This window comes from Capra hircus, chromosome 24, assembly GCF_001704415.2.
Source record: "Capra hircus breed San Clemente chromosome 24, ASM170441v1, whole genome shotgun sequence".
NCBI lineage: Eukaryota > Metazoa > Chordata > Mammalia > Artiodactyla > Bovidae > Capra > Capra hircus.
Window position 1 is genome coordinate 23,843,262 of NC_030831.1, and position 21,023 is coordinate 23,864,284.

The 21,023-nt window shown below is 37.1% G+C and overlaps 1 protein-coding gene across 1 annotated transcript in view; it reads right to left on the reverse strand.

Moving 5' to 3' along the window:
- ASXL3 (additional sex combs like 3, transcriptional regulator) overlaps positions 1-21,023 on the reverse strand; it is a 198,720-nt gene that overhangs the window by 122,363 nt on the left and 55,334 nt on the right. The window contains exons 4-5 of the mRNA XM_018039352.1: positions 4,545-4,653; positions 3,202-3,310 (exon numbers count right to left, since the gene is read on the reverse strand). Coding sequence (XP_017894841.1) covers positions 3,202-3,310; positions 4,545-4,653 — 218 coding nt within the window. The remainder of the gene's footprint in view (positions 1-3,201; positions 3,311-4,544; positions 4,654-21,023) is intronic.

The following is a 21,023-nucleotide window of genomic DNA, read 5'->3' on the forward strand; positions in this document are numbered from 1 at the left end:
AAAAATGCACAGACATGCTGGCTGTTCTCACGTTAAATTCAGGATCAGCAGTCTCAGAACTGTCCTTAATGATGTCAGACCCAAGACAAACATTTTTTCTATCTTCTCCTTAGATCTACAGAGCTACCTCTCCATCTTCACCCGTGGCTGAAGAATTTATTTCCTATTTCACTGAGAAAAATGGAGCATTAGGAAGTGAACTTGTGCAGCCCCTTCCCACATACTCACCTGCCTTCATTTCTAGCTAGCACCCTCATTTTTCCTATTGCTTCCTTACAGCACCAGTCAATACTCCTGAAGAGTGCCAATCTCTTCGTCTGTGATCGCCTTCCCTCTCATCCAATCAAGTACATGGCAACAGGACACCTTCCTCATCGAAACCTCTTCAACTGGATTTCTTCCCAGCAGTATATGATTGTTTTCACATTTACCTCTCATATTCAGAAAACTTTCCTTTCTTCCACTTCCTCTTGCAGCCATTTCCCCATTTCACTCCTTCCCTTTATCTCAAAAAACCTTGAAAGAATTGACTACACTTGGGGACTCCCAATTTCTGTTCTCCCATTCTCTTGCACATTACTCCATCTGTGCTTGCGGTCTCAACGTATGATTTTAAAAAAGTCATTGTCAATAATGTCACAAAACTAAATCCAATGTTTTTTTTCTCGGCCTTCATTGTAAGTTGACACAGAGAGAGCAACTGACACATTTGAGTTACATCCTCCCCAGACACACTTTCTTCACTGTTTTCAGAACAAACATAAGTTGTCTGTCCACTTATCCTCTGTCTCATTTGCTGGTTCCTATAATCTCTCCTACCTCTTAAATTTCAAGTACCCCAAGCTCAGTCTTTGAGCCTCTCCTCTCTTCTATCTGCCTTCAATTTCTTGGTGATTTCATCCAGTTTCTTATCTTTAAAGCTCATCTATAAACTGACCACTTTCAAATGTATATTTCCAGCAAAGTCTTTCCCATTAATCTAAGACAGACAAGTCCAGTTATTTAACATATTCACTTGGATGCTGAAAATTAATTTCATGTTTAATATGTCCTACACTGAGCTCCTCTGTCAACATCCCCCACCCCAAACTGACTCTCTTTCAAGTATTCCATCTAAGTTAAAGAAAATAGTTCTACTTGCTGGCATTCAAAACTCTGAAGTCATCTCCAACTCCTTTCTTTATCTCGTAACTACACTAATTTCAGCAGTTCCTATTGGGTCTACCCTAGAATTCACTTACTTTTCATCACATTCATTGCTACTGCTGTTATTCAAACTCCATCATCTCTTATCTAGATTACACCAAAGCTTTCTAACTTGTCTCCCCGTTTTTGTCCTTGTTCTCTTATATATGGTTTTTTTGTACTTAGTGATCCTGCTAAGACCTGAGATCATTGTCCTTCTAGCTCAAAACCCTGCAGTGGTTTAACATCTCACTCAAAACAAAATTTTGTGTCATGGCACTCCAAAAATTCTCTGCAACTGTATCTTACCATCTTCTCCTTTGCTCACTCTGGATTCCAACCACACTGGCCTGTTTCTGGAACATTCCAGGCACTCTCCTGCTTTAAGGCCTTTATAATTGCTGCTTCTTCTGTCTAGAACTCTCTCCCATCAAATGCCTGTTCCCTCACTCCCTTGGGTCTTTTCTCAGATGTACTTCTCTCTCGTTCTTATCTCCTTATTTAATTGATTTTGCCCCATAACACTTGTCAGCACTAAATAAGCTGTAAATTTCACATATTTATCTTGCTTACTGTCTCTCTACCAATATACAATCCATGCGAGGTCTCTTTTTGTTCTTCTTTTTAACTGCAACAACTATAATGTTGAGAACAGCACTCGGCACATAGCAGAAACTCAATATATATGTTGATCTACATTAACAGAAAGTAGGTGGGAGAGACAGGGAGGTTGCAAGTGTTCATGCAAGCATGCAGTACAGCAAGAGGACCCAGTAAGATTCCCATTCAGCCACTGAAGGAGAATGTGCCCCATTCACTAGGCCTTCCAGAAATCCAGAAATTGTCCTGCATCTCTGCTCTGTTCTCTTTCTAAACACAAGGAGCTGCCAAAGTTCACAGCACTACCATAATAGGGGTGGGGGGTTTAGTTGAGTTTTCAAAAGGTACAGGAGGAATAAGGACATCAAATTAAATGAAAGCTGGTTTAAAAAAAAAAAGTTTACAAAGCTGATTTCAGTCATTTTACTAAGACAAGAATCTGTGTTTCCTATAATAATTCAGCACCTTGGCTACAGGTCAGATGGCGCTGAAGCAAAATCAGCCTCTAGGGGACTATCAGAAAGACACCAGTTTAAAGGGCAGGAGTGGCCAGTCAGAATACAATGGGACTCCTACGACCATTAATGAAATGAATGGCTTTGGGCTATTACTGAAATATGATATTTCTGCAAGGATCCTTTAAGGTTTGTTTGTTTAACGGTAATTTACTGATTTCTATGAGTCCACCTACACAGACTTTAATGACACAGTCTTCCTCTCAAAGCATGATATGGGTCCACTTGGGGGACCAGTGAGTTAGGTTAAAAAAATAGAAAAGAACAGCAGCTTTTGTGGAGCAGAGATTTGCCAAAACTGCAGTACAGAAATTACATACACCAACAGATCATAATGCAAGTCTTGAGAAAGTTAAAAATGAATCCACATGGACAGAATTCAAGTGGAAAATGCCCCCTTAGAATTCCAGAAGGGTTGTTCACTTTTCAAAAGCATTTCATAAGAATATAACTCATTCGGTCTCTGTTTCACTGTGAGGAATGTTAACATTAAGCTTAATTTATTAAAGACAAACCTAGGAACAAAGTTATTATAAAACTACTTGGGATCACAGGAAAAATCAGCACAATCAGAAACCAAACATCAGCCGAGCCGTCTCAAGCCTCACATAAGGATAAAACCACAGCAAACCGCATAAGCCTCTCACCTTGCACAAGAAATATAACGATAACACTCAAGAATACTATGCAGGGAAATCCATAGTTAAAAAGCAAAATAAGGCAGAAAGCAAACAACTGAATCCTTTTCTTAGGTGCTAACCTTTAGAATTGTTTAATGATAAATGGTGGCAAAAACTTAAAATTTTATCAATAATGGTAGGGAACTCAATTAGCAAGTTATTGGAACTCTACATAACCTTTAAGAGAACAGGATTTCTATCTCAAAATCTGCCACACTTACCTCCATTTCCTTCCCCATTGGCATTGGCCTCCGCCATCTCTGAGCCATCCAATTCAGACTCACAGCCTAAATCCAAAGTTCCATCAGCTGAGCATGATGACTCCTCTTTCTATATTATTTTAAAAATAATGATTTATGGAGATGTATTAGCAATGGAAAACACTCAAAATACTTCCAGAGCCCTAAGGAATTATCAAAGTTACTTGTGATTTTAAACTGCAATACTGATTTATTTTTTAACATAAAACCACTCGTTGGAGGGGGGTGGATTACTGGGAAAAGCACACTGCCATAGTTGATTGTTTGGGGAGATAACCTTTAAAATATACACAAAAGACAAAGTTTCTTTTTGTCATATGTTTCTCTTTTTCTCTCTACCGTCTTCATTTTAAAAAATGGCTTTACAACTTGGATGTAATTATAAATTAACCCCCAAGTAGCTACAAAAAATAATAAATAATACAACTCTTTTGATTAACCTGTATTATTTTCTTAAACACACACATAGAACAAGAGCCTGATGCTTAAGAGCTGAGAAAGAATCCCCACTTCTTTGCCAGGTATAACTTTTACCATTCAAAATAAAACAGAAGAAACTTCTCAAAGGAAATTAATGAATTTTAAACGTAACCCATCATTTACTAAAGCTGATACTTTCCATTTATGAGAAAATACACTGATTTTGCATGCTCTAAGTTATACAGCCATTTGTATCAGCTTTTGTCCTCTGGAATTTGGCATCTTACATGGCATTTCCATTCCAGATGTAAATGGAAATTACACCAAAATCATTAAGACTTGGTTATCTGCAGCTTTTAATTTCTCTGTTCTTCTCATACGAGTAAAAGCTTTTATTACTAAAAACTTCCCAGAGATCACTGTTTCTTCCAAATTTAAATAACATTAAAAACACAAATTTTCAAGAGGAATGGGTACATTTCTTATTTTTATAAAAGACAGACATACAGGTGTGAAGCTGGTGTATCAATGTGTAATCATCAAATCAAAAAGGTTTTTGGCAACTGTGATCATCTTAAAACTTTTGGCTGATGAACCATGGCGTTCCTCCATGTAAATTTTTAAGAATCAAGAATTTCAAGGAAGCCACAACCATTTTCCATTACTATATGTTAGAGTGAAACCACAGATATGCTTTCTTTAAAGAAGAATGTCATTGTTTATTCTTAATATGAAATCATTTTTAAGACATCTGAACACATTTAAAAGGCAAAGGGATCATTCTACCCCCTCACCCAAATCTAATTTTGTTTACCTTCACATGTCTGAATAAAGGCATGATACATGGTAATAACAGACATAATATGCAGAACAGTCCAACTTACTTTGAGAGCATAGAGGCCTGACTTCCCAGGGATTTTGAAGAATGTTCCATCCCCGATTCGCGTGTTAGTGTGAAGCATTGCATTCAGACAGGCTAATGGAGAAGTTCCACTAGAAAATAAAAGTGCGCAAAAAATGAAGCAGTCTGAGACGCAGTTTCTGGGGCAAAACCGTTCTCAGTCTCTTGGGGGAAAAAAAAAAAAGACCCTCTTGCATGCCTTTTTAAAATATCCTCCCAACCCCGAAAACATCTACATTACAATAACAGGCCAGTCCAGTTTCGCCAAAGTTAATCAGATGCATCTGTCTTATAGGCTTCAGGCAAAAAGTCTCCTGAATTGAAATTATGCTTTTATTCATAAAGCAACCAACACTATATTTCAAAGAAACCAAAGCCCAAACGTTTATGTGGTGTTATTTTGCAAATAACACCATGAAGCCTCAGGTTTTAAATATTACAGACAAGTTGATGGTTGCACTTGAATGATCAAATAAACCAAGTTCAAGGACAGCTCCATCCTATAGGTTGAAAAGCAACAAAAGAATAATAAGAAACCAGGGAAGAACTGATTTAAAATTACAAGTATTTAACTTACTCATGGGATTGCACTTCTCAGAAGGCCAAGTAAAAATCTATATCTATGCTTCTTCAGTGACATTCTTTCCTCAGCTCTTTATTTGTCAAATAAAGAAAACATGTGTTTGGGAATCCTACCCAGCTAATGATAATGTTCTGCAGTAAAGAAGTAAGTGACTGAACTATAAAAACAGATTTTTTTTAAAGGAATCAAATGGTATTAAATATTGATTAAAATATCAAAACACATATGTACAAACATCTTTGAAATGTATTCATATAATTAAAAAGATGTTTATGAAATGTATAATACATATATATTTTCTGGGGTAACTTTAGAACTTCTTTTGTGTTTTGTTTGTAAACTGATATTTCCGTATACTAGAATTTAGAGGTAGAACTGTTACTTGCATTTAATTATGTTTCCATATATACTTGACTTCCTAACATGCTATAAGTTCAATATTTGGTTGAATCAATACAGATTAGAAACCCTATTCCCCATCTCATTCACCTAGTTAGGGTTCTGGGTATATAATCCAAGATATCCTTGGACAAGAGAACCTTTAGGATATCAAGGTTTCGAAGTTTGAATTTCTGTGATAGAAACATATTTTTATGTGACTAAACTAAAAGTGTTCTAAAAACCAAGACTGTCCCATTTTTTACTTCCTATGAATGCTCACCAATAAAATGGAAAAAGCCAAATTCGCTGAGCTGCCACAACACACTTACTAGCCAGTCAGCATATATACACATCATGGTCATAAAGGTTTATAAGTATTCTAATAAGAACACTTTATTATTTTAGGAAACAGTTTCTCTATGCCAACACATCAGTACGTTTCCATTTGGTCTGACAGGAAGCAAGAGCCCTAGCATAAATTTGGTCACAGAACAACACAGAACAGTGAAGTACACATGGAAACAAGGCTGGGAGTTTATGTAATAGCTTTCCTCTCGAAGCTTCTACAAGCCTACAGACCTCATTTCATTATTTTTCCTCACAAAAGTGCTCTGCTCATATGTAAAGTGGGCCAAGCATTCCTTATAAAGTAAAATACATTCATCTCCCAGAAATAGCTGTCCATGAATAAATTTCAGATAAACAAGGCTATACATGTTACACTGAACACTGTAAAATATATATTTTTATCATTATTCTCTTCAGAAAAAGCACAGACAATTTGAAGCTGGGAATTATTATACCAGATTTGTGGAGCTTTAATTTGGCGAAACTGTCAGAAACACAGATTTTTTTCTGTAGGGACCTAGCAAGAAAATGTTACCACTACAAGTAAAATAGAATTCTATACATATAAATAAAACAATATGGTTTTGAAATATAAAAATAGTTAATAATACTAATTGTCCACATTTCAAACCTCACACACATTCTTCCTTTTCTTCTTTCCTAAGGTCCTAATACACACAATTTCAAGAACTCAGATTTAGAATTTAGAGAATAATGCAGATTTAAAGACAACTAAAAAATACAGAATAAACATAATTTAATATCACTATAATTTACATTTTCTTTCTAAGGTACAGTAAACCAAAGATAATGGTGGAAGATAAACTGACTACTAAATAGTTTAATGCTATGCTTGTTTCAAAGATAAGTGATAATACCCAGTTTCATATAAATAATAAGCTCTGTTGAATATGGATATATTATTAAACTATATTGTTTATTAACTCAATAAATGCAAGATTTACTGTGGAAATATTTTTAAAATATATAATTTATAATCACATGACACAGATATCCAAAAGTCTCAAAGACTACTGTCATTTTCCTCAAAACAAAAAGGAAATCCACTTTATTTTAAAACTATACATTTGCATTTCAGAAGAATTAAAAATATTTTGCAATCAAATGCAAATTTTACTACTCAGGCTGATTAGTCACTTAGTTTTAAACATATCAATTGCATTTCTTCATAGAAAAAAAATCAAATTAAATGGCCCATTCATTTAAACACTGTAAAACTTTAGCATTGAAAGAGGAAGCGCTTACTAGAAAGGTAACTTTCATCCACTGCATATCCATAGGAAAGTGAATTTTAAAAATCTTTCATACCCTTTACTTATTGCTATCATTCTCAACATTTCCACAGAGTCTAGAAATTGTGGACTGCTTTCCCTGAAAAAGTGAATGTCCTAAGTAACTGCCACTGAACACGAATAAATAAAAATCTCATTAATGTATTTCTATTATTTTAATATTCAGAAAAAAATAGATTCAGCAAGTGTACCTAGGCCAGCTTTAAGAAAGACATAAATATATATTTATATATCTGTATATATTAAAAAACACAGTGTCTTATTGTGGGTATGAAAAAAGATGAGGCAAGTATGTGTTAAAAGTCTGTATTCTTAGAAAGCATAGACATCTTCTATGTAATATTCCTTATTTTTAAATTAAAAAATATTTGCTCACAATGCGAGTTAATTGCCTAAGTCAGAATCTGAAAGCAAAAAATTCTGGAATAGACTATGTGCCTGTGTATACTGTATAAGCATAATAACACATCAACATTTTAATTCAAAAATCTCCAAAATTTCAAAAGTTACTTACTTTCTAAAAGGATGAATTGGAAGAATTGCGATATCCCAATTTATAAAAAGAGAAAAAAAAAGGGAAAAAAAAGTTAGTTTTCCAGCTTAAAATGCAATTCTACATCCCACTATTTCAATAAATAAGACAGTATACAAGAAACACACCAAACTCTTAGATTTGGCTGTAAACTCTGGAGGACTGGAGTAAAAGGTAAATTCCACTTTCTTCCCTACACTTCCATAATGTTTTCATTTTGTCTACAATGCTCATATATTGATAGCACCATATTGGGAATATAATTAGAAATAAACAATCAGGACACTATTTGTCCCCAGTTCCTTTCTTTCTGCCATGCCCTGTAACCAGGCCCTTCCCTATACACCTGCCAGGATAGATATACAGCTTCTTCTATTTGTTTGTCTTCCTCCCTAGACTGTAGGGTTGTGGAACCCTTCTGGCTTGTTTTCATTTCCCACAACCCCTGAAGCAGAACGGGGTGAAATTTGGAGGCAGGGGAGCAGGCATAATTTAAACTGTCTAGACATCAAAGAACCCCCAGAGATGCTTTGCAGAGCCCCAGTGCTGTGTGAACTACAGAAAAACCGTTGCTTTATCACATCAAATTGCTGACAGAACATACAAAATTTTACTAATAGTGCACACTTGGTGAAGAGAATGGATGGCCTGTCTATTTTAATAATTTTTAAAACCAGAGAAAATACCTGGGGAATGCAATTGGAAGGATATTTAGATACGACACAGAAAACATCATTCCTTTCCATAGAAAATTAACAATGCTTTATAAGGCAATAATTAAGTAATCCAAATCTTAAGCTACTTTATTTTACTAAGCATCTCTTCATAAAAATTTCAGATGAAGCTATTTCCTGAAAACATTTTTAAATCTTGCTTTGTAATCTGGGGAACATTGAAAAAAGTAATCCTAAACAACGTTAAGTCTAAAAATTCAACAGATTTAAGGAGTGATTATTAAGCAGCATTATTCATCAGTTACTGTGCTAAGTCCTACTAATACAAATTAACTGAGCCAATTTTATATTCACTCTTTAAAATAAATTAATAATACTTCAAGTATTTTCAGTGTCGAGAGCCAGGAGAAAATGTCTTAATTTTAAAGAATATATTTTTAAGAGGAAGTTATGTGGACCTCTGAGATAGAAGTAATGTTTCAGTTCTTTATACAGAATATTAGTATTCATTATGTGAAAATTGTTTACTTAGGATTTGGTCATTTCATTTTATATATGTTATACTTCCCAAAAATGTTTTTTAAAATACTGAAAAACAAATAATGCACCCTTGGCTTTATGCATGTGCTTACATATTCAATGGGCAAGTCACTACTAGTGGAGAAGAAAAAACTATTTCTACCACGGAATGTGGATAAGTCTTAAACACACATACACACAGTTTATACCAGTTGATAAATCGGTAACCTATATGATTAAAAACTATCCTAGAAAGTAAAGGTCAAACTAACTTCTTTTTATTTTTTTGAAAGGCAAATAAATTAAGCATTTATTGAGTACATCATTATTTTTTTTACTTTATTTATTTTAATTGGAGGCTAATTACTTTACAATATTGTAGTGGTTTTTGCCATACATTGACATGAATCAGCCCTGGGTGTACATGCAAACTAACTTCTTACTCTAAGAAACAATACTGTTAGTCTGGAACCCTTGAAAATGATTGGAAAAAAAAACTTGAAAGTTAGAGTCCTATATACATATACATTACCTGAAGAAGCTCAGCACACAGAATATTAAGACCAAAAAAGAATCTACAGAAAGTCTGAAATTTGATTTGGATGATGAGAACAGTGTCTCAAATTTCACATTACCTCTTGGATCACTAGTGAAAGTTTTTTAATGGGCACTGACATATGACAAATAATAAAGACAAGTTATAAAATATAAGTTTGATTCCAAGTTTTGCAGGTGTAACTGAGACTGCAGTTAAGAATCTCACTGTAGTCAACTAGCTAAGAGATACAGCTGAAATCTAAATTCTACTCTGATTTCAAACCCCATGCTGCTGCTGCTAAGTCGCTTCAGTCGTGTCCAACTCTGTGCGACCCCATAGACGGCAGCCCACCAGGCTCCGCCGTCCCTGGGATTCTCCAGGCAAGAACACTGGAGTGGGTTGCCATTTCCTTCTCCAATGCATGAAAGTGAAAAGTGAAAGTGAAGTCGCTCAGTTGTATCCAACTCTTAGCAACCCCAAGGACTGCAGCCTACCAGGCTCCTCCGTCCATGGGATTTTCCAGGCAAGAGTACTGGAGTGAGGTGCCATATATAAACATACAAAAATAAACAAGAACAACCAATTAATTCAAGAGATGAGTCATTTAAAAGGAAGATATTTTGCATATTTCTTTATAAAGAATACATACATGCTTTTCATTATTCAATGTGTCTGTAGGGTAAAATTGGAAACATAGCCCCAATATTCTTTTACTAGGTATGGATATTGAAGCAAGAAATAATTACCAAGTGACGTATGTTGCACAATTCTTAAATTTAGAGAAACAGTTTCAGACTCCAAACCTAAACACACATCTCTGATTGGCTTGAACAATGTAAAATTATATTCTTTGGGGAATATAAACAGGCATTTGAACTTAGATCTTTCATCCACTTTATGGACACAATGAAGCTACCACTAGATAGACTATAGTGATTCCTATAGTCATGTTCACTAAACAGACCTTTTGTTTAAGGAGACAAGAATTTCAAAACACCAATGCAAGGACAAAAGTTTGCTTAGTATTATTTTAGAATAGTATCTATAAGGAAAATTAAGAAATAGTCCTATAAAAATGTAAGCTAAAGCATATAATCTAAATTATAATTTTTAAAGACCTCAAAGTAAAATATGAGGTGATCTGGTTATCTTTGATTATAGACATTAAGGGAAGGATATACCACATGTATAGCTGGATACGAGGAATTGTATGCATGTCGTGACGGGCCACATTACCACTGCTACCCTAGGAAAGGCAATGCAGTACAATGAACGGGACTCTAGCTTCTGAAGCCAGTTAGCCTGAGTTCAGCTGAGGATAGACCATTTACTAGCTCTATGACTTTAGACTTCATTTCTATGGGTCTCAGGCTTCACAACTACAAAATGTGGATAACAAAGGTCACTATTTCATAGGGGATTATTCTGAAGATTTAATAAGTTAAAATACATAAAACACCCAGAATTGTGTCTGGCATACTGTATGTGTTTAAAAATTATAAATTATTACTATGTATAATAATAACAAATTATTATGAAAGGAAATCAACTCGGAATATTCATTGGAATGACTGATGCTGAAGCTGAAGCTCCAATACTTTGGCCATCTGACGCGAACAGCCAACTCACTGGAAAGACCCTGATGCTGGGAAGCATTGAGGGCAGGAAAAGAAGGGAGTGAGACAGGATGAGATGGTGGGATGGCATCATTGACTCAATGGACATGCTGCTACTGCTGCTGCTAAGTTGCTTCTGTCGTGTCCGACTCTGTGCAACCACACAGACAGCAGCCCACCAGGCTCCTCCATCCCTGGGATTCTCCAGGCAAGAATACTGGAGTGAGTTGCCATTTCCTTCTCCAATGAATGCATGCATGCTAAGTCGCTTCAATCATGTTCAACTCTGTGTGACCCCATGGACAGCAATCCACCAGGCTCCTCTGTCCACTGGATTCTCTAGGCAAGAACACTGGAGTGGGTTGCCATGTCCTTATCCGCAATGGACATTAAGTTTGAGCAAACTCCAGGAGACAGTGAAGGACTGGGAAGCCTGGCATGCTGCAGTCCACGATGTCGCAAAGAATCAGACACAACTTAGCAACTGAACAACAATTATGATAACTACTATGCCCCAAAATAACCAACATCTAAAGATACAAAGGATGGCAAATGGAAAGAGATGAAATATTCTGTAGTTTAAAGAACTTATTCAGGTAAAGTTTTGTTTAATTTCATTTTTGGTTCATTAGCAAAAATAAGTGAAGATATGCAAGTGTATACATTCCTTTCCCATAGCCTTTCACATGTGATTAATACTGAAAATAACTTATTCAGTAGAGAGAAAAGATGCTAAAAATATCTATTATTATAGATGCCATTTATTGAGCATCTCTATGTGACTGGGCTTTCATACTATTATCTATATTCCTTACAGTTCCCATAAAATGTAAGCATGATCCCTAGTTTTACAGATGTAACCGAAGCTGAGAGGTTAAGACTCAGAGTGTAGTCAGATAACAACTAAGTGATACAGCTGAAATCCAAATTCTACTCTGATTTCAACACCCATGCTCTTTTGACTACCCCCAATTCTCTGTCTATAGAGTTGTTTCTTCCACTTAACTAACCTTGGATACCACAAGTGAATATATAACACTTGAGGGAAACACACAAAGGAAAGCCAGATGCCAGAAAAGAATAAGATGTTGGCTTCATCTTCATTTAATATTGTCTGTAACAACAACTCCTCTAGGGTAAATTCCAAATAATATAATGAAAGAACCAGATTACAGAAGATGACATTGTTGGTTGTCTTGTTCAGGTAATGCTACCCTATGAAAACGAAGGAAGAAAGACCTTTGAGAGAATATGGTTAAGAATTCAGACCCATAATTGAGATGCCTCTTTGCAGAACTAGATCATTAAAGAATAACACAATCCATTAGTTGAATAAATATTTATTGAGCACATTATATATGTGAAGCTAATCTTGAAATAAATTTGCACTCTTGACAGTGCTTTGCACAGAACAGAAATGTAGGCTGGGCTGAACTGAATTCTCTGAATACATATGAAATGACAAGGGATTCAGGAGAAAGGAGCCTTGAAGCATGTGTCACAAAATGAAGAAAATCATTTGGAATTTAGATGTTATCCCTAATTTATTCTAGGGAGGCAACTGAGATGCAATCACTTGTGGATTTATTCTATCACCAGCTCCAGCGCAGAGGCAGCCAACCCATGGTCTTTGATGGCTTTTCAGGACTTTATACTACTTCCCTACAACTGTAGTCTCAGAGTATTTTCACTTAAGCCAAAAAAAAAAACATATAAAATAAAACAATGGATTTCATATATTAAAGAACAGCACTGTCAGCACAATTGGTATGATAAAACAGGTTTGTATCAAAATGTTAATTTCTGTATCGTACTTGCAGCTACTCATACTCACACTCTCTCATTTTTTAGTAATGGCCAATACCACAGCATTTCTGAATGTGCGCTATGGGATGTTAGTTCCAAGTGCGCCTCAAAAAAACTGTCAAAGGAGTTTCAGAAAAAAAAATGCATTCTCCTCTTGCAAACTCAGCAAATATATTAACAGTGTACACTAAAATCTCTGAAAAATCTTACATTAACTCCAGAAACCTGCTTAAGTCAGTGTTTCCTAAGCATATGTAATTTAAAAATCTTTTCCACAATAGTATGTAGCAACATCTCTGATTATAGTATGCCAAGAAAAATACTTGAGGAAATGCCGAACTATATTTATGGTTAAGGGTCATGAGGAAATAGTACCTAGCGGTCATATTCCCAGGAACATTTAATTGTATTAGCAAGATGCTTAAAAATTATTTGAAAAGTATATAAAATAGTTGTTTCTCTGTGTAAAAATAATGGAGTGTGATTATTCTTCCCTGTGTAGACTTACAAAATTGAAAAGCATCCAGGTACTTCAAACAGCATTGAAAAATTTACAAACAGTATCCATATATAAATGAAAACATATTTGCAATATCATATTACCTGAAATGAAAGTCATCATACTTATCTCTCCCAGTGGAGAGCTTCCTCCTGACTCTATTTCTCTCACTCAATGAGTATGATCTTCCTCTTCATCACCCAGAAATGAAGCATTTCTTAGACTATTAGAATTATTCTGCCTCAACAAAGTTCATCTTTCAATTTGCATTTTTCACTTCCTCACAGCCTAATTCAAACAATCTTTACATCACAAGAGGACAGTTTTAGAAACCCTAGCCCTACCCCTGCCTTCAATGTCTGCCTGCTGCAATTCCATCTACCCACAGGGGCCAGGGCCATGTTCCTATTTAAAAGACAAAAACAGATTCAATGTTGCTCAGGCTTCAGGCCTTGATGTACACCAGATTGACTGACTGCTTCTTTACCATCAGCACTTTTCACTCCCTACCAAAGGAAGCACAGAGTCATTAGGATCCTCTACGGTAGGATCCGCAACCCCTTCATCTCCACCTTCCCAACTCTCAGGTTACTCCCCAACCCCAAGACTACTCTCCTCTAATCTGATGCAACTCAGTAAACCGTGTGCCTCTGCAGTTTCCCATCTCTCTGTTTTGGCTCCTCTGGCATCCTCTGCCTGGAAATGCATCCCACTCTTTGCTCCATTTATCACTCAAAACAGAGCGTTTAGCTACCACCTGTATGGTGATGTCTTCCGTGATACCAAGGTGTCTCCCTCACTGTACGGCAGTCTCAACACCCTGGATATCCCTCACAATTTCCTCTCATTACAACCGTGTATGCGTCTAACTCTCCTACCCTTAAAACTTCCAACAAGTTTGGGAATGCCACGGGGGACAGACACATATTTATCTATCCTTTATTATTTGACGAGCAATCCCAAGGCACTCAGAAGGTGTTTGTTGAAATGAACATAATCATTGCTATAAAAACTGTTGCAATCACGGATCTGTGGACATAACACCCACACGCTGAATAGCCTCTATGGTCTATTTAAACTCCTGACTACAATCATGTGTGTCAAACAGCCAACATATCACACAGGCTACGTAGTAGCCATATTATATTTGCACGCTCTGCATTCCTTTCTCCTAGGAACTTTCCTGACTTTAGCCATCACTGAAATGGTCCTGACTTCATCATAAAGGCTAGCCTTGGTAACTATCTGGCCAGATGGTAGGAGTCTGAGTATCTTTGGGGAAGCATATAGAAATAAAGGGAATGAGCATACATTATTTTCAGTAGAAACATAAGCTGTAAAGGGACAAAAAAAAAAAAATATTACCTAGGGACTACCTTCACCTCGACAAGCAGGGAGCCTACCAAGAACAAAATTAACCACAGTCAAGCAGAGCAAAACAGAGGAAGAAAACATGGGGGAAACGATGGCATCACTTGGACTCCTGCATTATCTAGTCATGTTGAAGGTCAACTGGATGTCCACGTTAAATAACCCAACAAATCCCCTGCTTATTTTATTGTTGACACTTGGATAACTGAGAGGCTGACCTCATTTTTCTAAGCCTCAATGTGCTCCTCTGTAAAATGATGAGTTTAAAAGAGGTGATGATGATGCATCTGAGTCAGTTCTAATGAGGTGGATAAACCTAGAGCCTAGTATACAGAGTGAAGTGAGTCAGAAAGAAAAACACCAACAGTATATTAATGCATACATAATGGAATCCAGAAGGATGGTACTGACAAATCTGTTCACAGAGCAGCAACGGAGACGCACACACCGAGGACAGACATATGCACAAGGGTTGGAGAGAAGAGGTAGAGGGTGAGATGAGTGGAGAGAGCGGCATGGATGCAGCAACGTGAAAGTCACTCAGTTGTGTCCAACTCTTTGCAACCCCATGGACTATAGAGCCCATGGAATTCTCCAGGCCAGAATACTGAAATGGGTAGCCTTTCCCTTCTCCAGGGGATCCTCCCAACCCAGGGATTGAACCCAGGTCTCCCTCATTGCAGGTGGATTCTTAACCAGCTGAGCCATAAGGGAAGCCCAAGTGAGTAGCCTATCCCTTCTCCAGCAGATCTTCCCAACCCAGGAACTGAACTGGGGTCTCCTGCACTGCCGGTGCATTCTTTACCAGCTGAGCCACACGGGAAGCCTGCATGGACACACATACACTAACATATGTACATATATGACCAATGGCAACTTGCTGGATGACTCAGGGAACACAAGCTGGGCTCTGTAATAACCTAGAAGGTTGGGAATGGGTGAGAGGTAGGAGGGAGATTCAAGACGGAGGGGACGTATGTACACCTATGGTTAATTCATGTTGATGTATGACAGAAACCAAACCAATATTGTAAACCAATCATCAATCAATTAAAATTAAATAAATATTTTTTTTTAATATGTGATGAGTTTTAAATAGCTTTAAAATGAAAGTTCTACTAATGTCTTTCTGGTTAAGGCTTCAAGGGCAATTACAAATGGTTGGACAATTGGCACGTTGTTCATTTTAGCCACGCCACCTGTCTCTTCGCCTCTCTTCCTACTCATTTGTCAAAGAAGGGTCCCATTCACCTCCTAAAAACTTCTAACCAACGCTCTAGTCTATAGCAATGGTTTCTGAACTTCTGTAGGCATCACAGCCTGTCCTGTGACTGCAGCATTTAGTTCTGGGCTATCTAATATCTCACGGCTCAAAGGCAATAAGCGCCTTAGGGTGCTGGCTTCATCAAGACCCTTTGTGTCCCCCTCATAAAGGCCCTGTCAAACTCGGATGCTCAGAAAACATTGAGAGACTGGTGATAAGCTTAACATTTCATAATCTACAGAACAGAACAAAATTTGAAGCATGGCAATACCAGCAATTGGCTGAGGACGTCCAGAAATAGGAACTATGAATTACTCTAGTGAGAATATAAACTGACACAGCCAGTTTGAAAAGACATCTGGCAATATCTAGAGGGAAAACAAAACCAAACAGGTGTGCAAGCTTTACAAATCAGCAATTCCACTTTTTGGTGCAGACCCTAGAAAAACTCAACTCACATTCACAGTCCTTAATTTTTTTAGGAGGAAAAAAAAAAAAAACTGTCAGTAAATTAAATGTTCACCAGAACATAATAACTATAGACATAGATACACTTAATCTATTATATACACAGTGAAATTATAAAATCCTGAGCCACAATGGTATACAGCAAACATATAACAATGATTAACTCTGAGTAAAAAAGGAAATCAAAGGAACTCCAGCTTTTTCTGCCAGACTTTATTTAAAAGAAATCCAAAGCAAATATGACAATACGTCTACAACTGTTAATTCCAGCTGGTGCTTGTTGGTCTACGATATTTTGCTGTATTTTCAAAATTTTTCAGAACAGAAAAAATAAAGACTATTGATAATTTTGTTCTTTAACCCAAAGTTTATCTGCTGTCCAATTCTATTAGATCTTTCTCCCTATTTCAGCTTATATTAAGCTTTAAACATTTTGCACATGTAAATCCATATATACATGGAATTATATGGAAGTGTAAAGGTACATCATTATACAGACTAAAAGTAATAAGCCACTCTCAACTTCTCCCAACGACACCCATTGCTTCTGAAATAATGACTATTAATGATGTACCACATTTTCTTTTCTCCCAGAGCTTTTCCTATTTTTATTCTGATATATGTATAGATTCAATTCTATGCTTTTATATTTTAAATTTATTTTCAACAGAAGTGAGAGCTGTTATTGCATACCAGTAGATGCATGCTTTTTTTACTTAATAACCTTAAGTAAGTTTCCCATAGAATATATTTTTTGTTCTTAATGTTGCACAGACTATTAAATGCTCTTAATAATCATGCAATGCTCCCACTATCCTATAGAGTAGATAGGCTGTACTGTAATTTTTAAACTTCTTTATTATTTAACATGTAGCTTGCATGATTTTACCCATTAAAACAGTGCTGCAATGAAGAACCAATATATACACCTCCTTGTTTATGTGCTATAGATTGAACACTGTGTTCTCCCCAGATTCATATGTTGAAACCTAATCCCCAATGTGATGCTAATTGAAGGTATGGGCCTTTGGGAAGTGATCATATCACAAAGATGGAGCCATCACCCATGGTATCAGTGTTGTTATGAAAGAGACTGTCCACAGGATTTCCCAGGCGAGAATATTGGAGTAGGAAGCCACTCTCTTCTCTAGGAGACGTTCCCATCCCAGGGATCAAACCTGGCTCTCTGGCCTGGCAGACAAATTCTTTACCATCTGAGCCACCAGGGAATTATAGCAGCCTGAACAGTTGGACTGTGAAGAAGGCTGAGCACTGAGGAATTGATGCTTTTGAACTGTGGTGTTGGAGAAGACTCCTGAGAGACCCTTGGACTGCAAGGAGATCCAATCAGTCCACTCTGAAGGAGATCAGCCCTGGGATTTCTTTGGAGGGAATGATGCTGAAGCTGAAACTCCAGTATTTTTGCCACCTCATGCAAAGAGTTGACTGATTGGAAAAGACTCTGATGCTGGGAGGGATTGGGGGCAGGAGGAGAAGGGGATGACAGAGGATGAGATGGCTGGGTGGCATCACCGACTCGATGGACGTGAGTCTGAGTGAACTCTGGGAGTTGGTGATTGACAGGGAGGCCTGGCGTGTGGCGATTCATGGGGTCGCAGAGTCGGACATGACTGAGCGACTGAAATGAACTGAACAGAAGAGACTAAGACAGTAGGTATAATATAACTATTCCTCTAGGATAGATTCAAACAGTAGAACTACTACATCAAAAAAGCATTTTAAAAAATGTTGATAGCTATTTCCAAATTATCTTCCCTGAGAGTAACTACTTTCCCCACCCAAGTCAAGGGTGGACAGTATGAATCTTTACATTTTTGCTAATCTAATCAAATGGAGGTAAAGTGGTCATTCCAGGTAGAGAGAGCAGCATGCAGGAGGCACATAGGGAAAAAACGGAACATGTCTGCAGAAACAGAATCATTTGGTATTTCCAAGCAGCGAGTGGGAGGGAGAACAGGGCTGGGATCGGACCCAAAAGGCAAGGTACACACCATGCCAGCTGCATGACACTTATGTGTGCTTAGGTGCTCAGTCATGTCCGACTCTTTGTGACCCCATGGACTGTAGCTTCCCAGGTTCCCCTGTCCTTGGGGATTCTCCCGGCAAGGATACTGGAGTAGGTTGCCATGCCCCCCCGCCAGGGGATCTTCCCAAACCAGGGATTGAACCCAGGTCTCTTGTATTGCAGGCAGATTCTTTACTGACTGAGCCACATGGGAAACCCAAGGATAGTAGAGTAGGTGGCCTATCCCTTCTCCAGAGGATCTTTCTGACCCAGGAATCTAATCAGGGCCTCCTGCATTGCAGGTGGATTCTGTATCAGCTGAGCTACCAGGGAAGCCCAGGCATGATATTTATACCTCAGTTTAGACTCTATGGAGAGGAGTTTAGACTCCATGCAGGACATGATGGAGAGCCCCAAGGGACTTTCAGGAAGGAAATGCCCTTGTCCTGCTGTACACAAGATCCAGAATGAGACCCATCTCCAAGAAGACGCAACAGTTGGGACCCTGCCGTCCTTGATTGAGGGAAGACAACCTGAGCCTCATCATAGCAATGATGGTAAGGAAAGGATGTAGAGAAAGACTCAAGAAATACATGAGAAGAGAAAGAACCTGCGGTTGCTGAGAAGACTGGGAGGAAGGGATAGTTTGGGAGACTGGGATGGACATGTACACACTGCTGTATACGAAATGTATAACCAACAAGGACACACTGTAGAGCACAGGAAACTCTGCTGAACATTATGTGGCAGCCTGGATGGGTGTGGAGTTTGGGGGGAGAATGGATACATGTATATGTATGGCTGAGTCCCTCTAATGTCTACCTGAAACTATCACAACACTGTTTGTTAATCGGCTATAGCCCCATCAAAATAAAAAGTAAAAAATTCAAAAGAGATACATGAGAAGAAATGTGGGGGACAAAACTCAGGAGGACACAGAAACTGACTAGATGTGTGTGATGGGGTAGCAGAAGCGGGTTAGAATTGCTTCAGGGGCTGGGGGTAAGCAGTGGTGTTATTAATTAAAATTGGTGAACATAAAAGAAATGGTTTGGGGAAAAATATGGTAAGTTTAGTTCTGGACTCACTAACTTAAAGGTATGCAAGCATACAAAATTCAGATACACACACACATCACAGAGTTAATGCTGGGGTTAGAGACTAGACACTGGGGGACCATCACTTATAGAGGGTATTTGGAAAGGTGAAAATTGAAAGGCACAGATGTGGAGTGATAAGAGAAAAATGACTGACTGGAGCTTATTACATTTCTGAGTCAGAAAACTACATGAGAAGATATTTCTGAGATGAAAAACAGGAAAAATGAATCCTATGAAGAATTTCATTATAATAATATGAAATGTAACTCTAACTTGAGGATATGATTATTTTAGAAGTCAGAACAAATCTCTGTAATCACAGGTAGAAACAACCTGTGAGTAGGAAATTACCTAGAGGATCTCACCAGCAGGGACTTTTCTTTTAAATATGCTTTTTTCTTTTAATATGAGAACATTACCAAAATATCTGTCAACTGAATAAGAGATGAAAAAAATCACTAAAAATTCTCAATTCCTTATAACAACGCTGAGCATTTTACAAACTTTCTACTAGTCTATATTTCTGGTAGGTTTCTATTTTAAAGTTATGATTTACCTAAATGTTCAATCACCACATTTTATTTTATACTATACCCTGTCCATACTACTACACAGCCATAATATATCAAGTGGTTAAAAATATTCTATTGACATGTGTCAAGCCAGTGGTTTTCAATCTAGCCATGCATTAAAACTTTTAGGGCAATTTTTTAAACGCAAATTTTGAGGCAATTCCAAACATCTTAAATAAACATCTCTGGGTAGAGCCAAAGCATTGGCACTCTCTTTTATGTTTTTCCAAATGATTTTAGTGCACAGTCAAGTTTGCGAATAACTGATATTACTGGTGAGTGTTTAAATTATATTCATTTATAATTGAAATAAAATTGATCTGAATATTTTAGTATATATGATACTTTTTTTTTTCCTTACATTCAAGAATATTTTAAGATAGGCTTGCATAAGTGGCATTATTATTTCAGGAGATAAATGTTATCTAATGACCTTTTGCAAATAATGCCAACTGGCTTTTCAAATGAGTTGTTTTAGTTTATACTCTCACCAGGAGTGAGAAAGCAGAAAGCATCATCTGGAGTCAGGGTGAAGTGCTTGTACTGACTAATTTATTAGGTAAACCAAAGGACAATCTCCAATGGCTACTTTACCTCGCATTTCTATGATTACAAGGCAGATCAAATCTTATCTACATATTTGTTTATTCCCTGGTTTTATGCACTGCAGTTCCTCTGTTCATGACCTCCGACCACAATGTTCTAAGGTCAACACCTCTTTTTGTTTTCATAATTTCTTGAATTAATACCTCTAGCTTATATTAACTAGAAATATTAACTAAAAATATTTTCTGCATTGTCGCAATGCTTTTGTGATATACAAACACATAAAATTTTATGTAGTCACATACA